The sequence below is a fragment of the Poecilia formosa genome, unplaced genomic scaffold (assembly GCF_000485575.1).
Source record: "Poecilia formosa unplaced genomic scaffold, Poecilia_formosa-5.1.2 Scaffold49, whole genome shotgun sequence".
Lineage (NCBI taxonomy): Eukaryota > Metazoa > Chordata > Actinopteri > Cyprinodontiformes > Poeciliidae > Poecilia > Poecilia formosa.
Window position 1 is genome coordinate 372,997 of NW_006799988.1, and position 6,624 is coordinate 379,620.

Here is a 6,624-nt window from a genome sequence, read left to right on the forward strand (position 1 = left end):
TGACTGCACATTTTGTTCCTAATTGCATTTGTAATAAATGGTAAATAGCTAGCAAGTTTAACTCTAGAACAGAGTGAAAACTAATTCAGGAATAATTTGAGCTCATTTTGCACTACAGCACGCCTGGAAGAAAAAATTAACTTTAGTGCAACTCTCAGGGTCAGAGGTTGGTTTTTATTTGGCTTTTGGACAAAATGTTCTAGTGCTATTTGCAGATGTTCACAAATACACTGGAATAACTATTACTGTTTAGCAAAAGTTCCCCTCATGCCTCAAACCAATATACCAGAAAAGTTTTTCCTTCACCCTCGGTTGACTGTTGAGCAGAACTTCTGGCTTTTCCAACGGTGGACAGTGCTATGGCTAAAGAAAGGGCAAAAACACACCCAGAAGCAAACACTTACAAAAACACTGTACATTGTAAAATATTTAACAATTTTTTTTCCTCAACTGGCAACTTCAGGAACAATCAAAAATGCGTAAATAATAAATGCACACACAAACTAGTTCACTTATTCTATTTACTCACACCGGCTTGGTTTTAAAATACTGACTTTAAGCAGCCAAGACTTGTCCACTTTCACTTTGTTGTACTTTTGGCTTTGATGTTGTCCATGCTGTCCTATTTTTTTTTTGACTTTTTCAACAGTTTTCATGAGGACAGAGTGAAATGGCAGTCAATAGGAGACCACAGAGCTGCTTAAATATTAAATGGAGGGACAGTAGTGACACAGAAAATGCAATCTTCTTTTCTTACGGCTTTGTGTCCAAATCCAAATTGCAATCGTGTGGTCGACAAAGCGGTCAAGGGATTTAGAATCAGAAAAGCTCTCTGCGGATGTTGGTTCCGGTGGAATTTATGTGGAGTTTGCATGTGGTGGTTGTTTCAGTCGCGTATCGGGAGTTAGGAGTAGAACCAAAATGCGGACGGGAACTAGGGCTCAGCTTGGTAGCAGAATACATAATGTAGCTGAAAATTTTACAGAATGAACAGGAAACAAACAGGACAAGGAGCTTTGTTAGCATGACAGAAGGAACCGGCAATTCACAATGAAAAACTGGTTAGCTTTTGTACTTATGAACTGCCACAAGCGTGAAGAATGGTGTTGGATTCACGTGAGCTTAATCAAGGGGACGTGGAACAGCTGTGAACGAGAGCAAAACAGAGAGATTGAAGGAAGGCGAATAATAACACACAGAGCTAAATGAGAAACATGATTTGGAAATAAAAACTGAGAGTCTATGAGAAAACGGCAAAACGGGGAGGAAAAACCACAAGACATGAGTAAAAAATTACACACAAAAGAATTCACTAATACAGCAAGACCCTAATAACAATAACGTACAGATAAAAATAAATCATCCATGACAAAATCTGACAATAACAGATTTGAAATGACAGGACATGGGCAGTAACGAGAAACTCAGAAGTGATTCAAAATACAAATTCCAACAAAACACCAAAACCCAAACTACCAACGATCGTCACACAAATTCCAACAAAACACCAAAACCCAAACTACCAACGATCATCACTCTAGTTTTACCAATGAGAATGTCCCGTTTACAGCACATGTGGTAGAAACCTTAACCAAAAACAAATGTGATTGTTGGTGAAATCTGAAGGCAGTTTTAAAAGCCTGACTTAGGAGTGTTTTCTGTATTCACATTGGAAGAATGTGCTTATACAATATTAAAAAAAATCATAAAAAAAATGATTCTTTAAACTTCCACTATGAAGAGTAGAAGATCTGTAGCCAACATATTGGTGTCAAATCCAGCCGCAGTACATTCTTGTAAAGTTAAATTAATATTCCAAAAATATTTTTAGGCTGTGATCGCTCTTTTTTTTCCTAGAGGTTTCAACTGTTTATAATTATGCTTTATTTTGTTCCCACTTAAATATAAACCTACATTTTAAAGACCCATGTTAAATTGCTGAATGGCTGTTTATATTTTTGAGCTGTTTTAAATCATGTAGACTTGACTAACATGATTTCTCCCTTAATTTTTCACACTTTTACTCTTGGACTGAGTTTCAGGGTATCCTTACCCTAACCCTAACCATTCTATTTTCTTATAAAAGTGAATCATAACAGAGCAATGGTGAGCTCTAAATGGAAGTATTAACCTTTCTGGGCACAGAATGTAGCCTTCTCAATTCACAAAAAAACAGCACAACTTGAGATCTTACAGCCACAGAGTACAGGGAGTTGTAGCAATCAGTTTGTGCATCTGAACCACCAATTAGGCAATTACACATGCACCAGTCTAGCATCCACCCAATAAAAGAGGTCAGGGAAACTGTTAAAAATGCCAGTGGTGTCCCTTGGTTATGATATGCAAATTCGTACAAGAGGGCAAATGCACAATTAGATTAAAAATGATTATGCTTTTGTTGATGGGGCCTTAAGGGCACTTAGGGTGCATTCGCAGTTAGTAATCCATGCTCAGCCATTACAGAGCTATTTAGACAGTTTATCGATCAATTACAGTAAGGGGGTCAACAACATTAAAACACAGTCAAACAGCCACACAGTCGATGCCCAGCTATGTATCAACAAAAACCATGTGACTGATCAGAGACAAGAAGCAGGATGCGTTTGTTTCCTACACTGAGAGAGCCCGCCGGTGCACCACGCGCAGCACATCCCTCCCAAGCGTTACGCTGGGAGACTCAAGCAGTCGGCAAGAGAAACCGCGAGGAGGGCGAGAGAGGAGAGAGGGGGAGAAAAAAGGAGCGACGGAGATGGCGAGTCTAAACATGGAGCCGACACCGCTGCTTCGGCTTCTGGGGCTGCTGTGGCTCCTTCTAGCCGACCAAACCACCACGGTCCGGGGTCTGAACGGCGACGAAGACCAGAGCCAGGACACCGAGTGCAAGATGAAGAGCGTCACCGTGTCAGCGCTGCCGTTTCTGAGGGAGAACGACCTGAGCATCATGCACAGCCCGTCGGCCTCGGAGCCCAAGCTGCTATTCTCCGTGAGGAACGATTTTCCAGGGGACGTGGTGGTGGTGGACGACCTGGAAAACACCGAGCTCCCTTTCTTCGTCCTAGGTGAGTTTTGCGACGGGGTGCCCGCAGCGTGGTTCATTAGCGGTTAATTGAATGGATTAAATCCCATTCAGTCTTTGTTACTACACAGAACATCTGTCTGTTAGCTCAGGCCTGGCTACATAGTGCAGTGTCCTTTTTTTAAATGTGTGTTATAGTTGATGGAGCAGTCCACAGGAACAGAAACTATTGGCTTTTAAATCTAGCCACCTACTCTGTGTTTGCTAATTAGCACGTGCAGCTGTTAATAATTATAGCGACACTGCACTTTTTACTGCAATAACAGGCCGAGTAGCATTGTTGTGCTAGCAATATATCCACATCTTGAATTGAATCGAATCATATTACACCACAAAGAAAAAGCAAAACTTTAGTGCTCTGTCTATTTCTTAATTGTTGTTAAAGTAATCACACAGTTCTACTATAAAATTGTATTAAGCAGTTTAGTCAACGCGCGAGCATACTTGTAAGCAAACTTTTTTGACGTCACTGCAACTTTCTAGTGTTTGTATTATTTGGGTAATGAACAGCTGCAGACCAATGGTGGTTTATGGCTTGTGTTTTGATGAGTTTTCTAAAGTCTCTTGTTAAAGCGTTTGACATCCGCTGTCCATGGTTCTGAATTTCAGCTGACGGTACAGATTGCAGCTCTGTCACCGGATAGTATCTGTAGCAGACCCCCGCCCCCAAATAAGTGATTGTGGCTTTACTGATGAACAGCCAGGTTTATTGGAAGTAAACCATGAGTTTCACCGTAAGAGCTGCATGCACAAACACACACACACACACACACTTACACACAAAAAGACAGTGTAAGCTACAAAAACACGCTCTTAAATTGTAACGTTTGAACTAAAAATAACGTTCACTACTAAAAATCTCAACTCTAAATCAAAACTATACCCTATAGTTTGTATACAATAAAAAATAAATTTCAATCGATCAACATTGGAACCATCCTTATTTACAAAATAAACATACCTTGTGCCTCTATCAAGGTGGCCCCTTCATAACAGGATACTTTTTAATACTTTGTTGTAACTTGTCTTCTGTTCCTTTCTGTCCTTAAGCTCTATGACATATGTACAGAAGTTGTCTCACCAAAACAAAAGCATCAAATCAAAAACTGGAAGTCAACCATACACTGTACAAAACAAAATGAAGCAAAGGCAATAAGCACTAAAGACAAACAAGGAGCCCAGTCTGGGGTTATTTACTTATTTGGCTTCTAATTTAAATGATGCCTTTTAAACACTGTATTATCTTTTAGGAGATGCCTCTCTTTTTTTTTTTTTAAGAAAAAATCTTCTTTGTCGAATGATAACATTTTTATAATCTTAACAGTAGGTAGGATATTTCTATTGATGAGTCAAATTGTTTCAGTTTTTCTTATTTTCCTTCTGCAATTTAAGTTCACAAATTACTAATGAACAACTTTATGCTTATAAGTGTTTCTCACTCTAAACCTCTTTTAAAATATGGCATAACAAGACCCTCTCATTGTATATGACAGTTTTCATTTTATTAGAAACTTACTTTATATACCTCAGAATTGTGCTTTTCTTTATACAAGAATAAATTAAACTAAAAGTGCAGTGTATTAAACTTGTCCTGCCTTTTAGTGATTAGTAACCAGTGTGGGCTCTGCCTAACTTACCAATCCTGAGTAAATGGAAAATGTCAGGAGGTGCTAGCTAAGGTGTGCAGCTAGCATTCCCTAGCCTCTTGTCCATTTTAATATGTCTTCATTTGATAAATCGTCTCACAGCATAGTTTGTTTATGATGCTGATTAATAGTGTGTGGATCAAGCTTGCTGAAAATTTTTCTTCTGCTTCTTGACCGACTGACTTTGCCTTGGGCATTCTGGATATTAATTATTACAAGTGTTCTGGAAGTATGCTATGCTACGTAGTGTTCAGGTTCATCACACATATTCTTTAGTTGAGTTTAATAGGGTGTGGACTTGTTCCACTATGCCTTGATATGTGATCTGTGTCTGAGTCTTGACTTTGAGAGTTGCTGTTTTGGATGTTTTTCATTCATTTTTTATGTATGACAGTATAATGTTTCAGTATGTCATCCCTATTAAAGAAGTAATAATTTGAACTAAAAGTCTGCTGCACATTTTAATCAGTTAAATAGTTATTAAACCTACTTTTCATCAAGCCCACATTAGGTATTTTTCTTATTTTATATTTTTCTTTTTGGCTGGCATTCAGTATCTGGGTTTTAAGTCTGTAACCTGAAGACATAGCGTGTAGAACATTCTGTTGTTTGGGGGGTTTTGGTTAATAATTAATACCAAATAAAAAATATTTCCCTTTTTCCCTTAGCGTTACTACCTGATAACAGCTGACTCTGTATGGAAACCTCTTGACTTTGAGCTTAATATCCGCCAACATGTGTGAATATAGCATGTTCCATGACAGACGGAGGCTGAAAGCTCAATTAAAAAAAATATGGAGCATTTTGCTGCAATATTTTCAAACTTTCAGGCATCTGTTAAAAGCCTTACAGCATATTTAAATGTAGCAACCTGAATTGCAACCTGATTCAGCAAAAAGCATTGTCATCTGAAATAGTTTCCTATATGTTTTGCTACAGCCAGCTCAATTCACGACTGGAAGTAAAAGGTGTGACCACATTGGCTCTGTGTTGGTAGACTTTCACTGGCTTCCAGTTTAGCAGTTTACAATTACTGGTAACTTAAAAAAACTTTAATGGCTTGACACCACGCTGCTTTGAACACGAAAAAGTGGCACCTTCGTTGATGCCTCGCACTTTACCTCTTTCGAGTTCAATATTATTTGTGTTCTGCCCTTTTGCCATTCTTGGTGTTTAGTCGTTTCTGGTGTGCAATCGTTTGTCATTATTAACATTATCATTGATTATGGATATCTACTGCATGACTTACCTTTGGTGCTTGGCATCTTTGATCTCCAGCTCTCCAAGAATCATTGCTATAAGTGGCTCATACTGGTTAGGACTGGCGTTGGATGTTGGCTTCTACCTTGTTGCCCTGTGAGGATCCAGAGATGGAGCCGTGCACGACAGGATCTCCACCTTCTTAGTCGTGCTGCAGAGGCCCTAGTCCTCTGCGTGCCGCAGTGATCTGTGTGTTTAATATCTGATCGCTTACAAGTAGAAGCTTCCTTCTGTTGAGTGATCTCATCTCCACTCACCGTTTAGATCTATTCCTGTTGACTGAAACCAGGGGACAACAGTGCTTTCTCTGAGCTCCACGCACCAGTCTACTCCTACCTGCGTACATGACCATGGAGGCGGTCTCTCTGCTGCGTTCAATCATGACCTCAGCTGCCGATCATTGTCTTCAAGCTCCTACACCGGCTTTGAGCTTTGACTGTTTGTGGTGGAATATGTATGTTGTTCACCAAAATATACTAAGAATTTCATCAGATTTTTCAGAATTGCTAGCTGGACTGTTGATAGGCTCTATATGTGTGGTAACTTTAATGTTCATGTTTGCAGCCCCTGAAACCAATTGGCATTGAGTTTCAGAACCTTCTGGGCTGCTTTGGCTTGTCTCAATCAGTGTCGGGGCCCAAA

At 39.4% G+C, this 6,624-nt stretch overlaps 1 protein-coding gene across 5 annotated transcripts in view; it reads left to right on the forward strand.

Annotated features, from left to right (window-relative positions):
* The first annotated feature begins 504 nt into the window (after positions 1-504).
* astn1 (astrotactin 1) overlaps positions 505-6,624 on the forward strand; it is a 351,757-nt gene continuing 345,637 nt past the window's right edge. Inside the window, exon 1 of one of the 5 annotated variants that reach the window (XM_016671748.1) lies at positions 505-3,059. In XM_016671748.1, coding sequence (XP_016527234.1) covers positions 2,750-3,059 — 310 coding nt within the window. In that variant the 5' untranslated portion in view covers positions 505-2,749. The remainder of the gene's footprint in view (positions 3,060-6,624) is intronic. The other 4 variants (XM_016671746.1, XM_016671747.1, XM_016671745.1 and 1 more) reach the window with 4 other exon arrangements.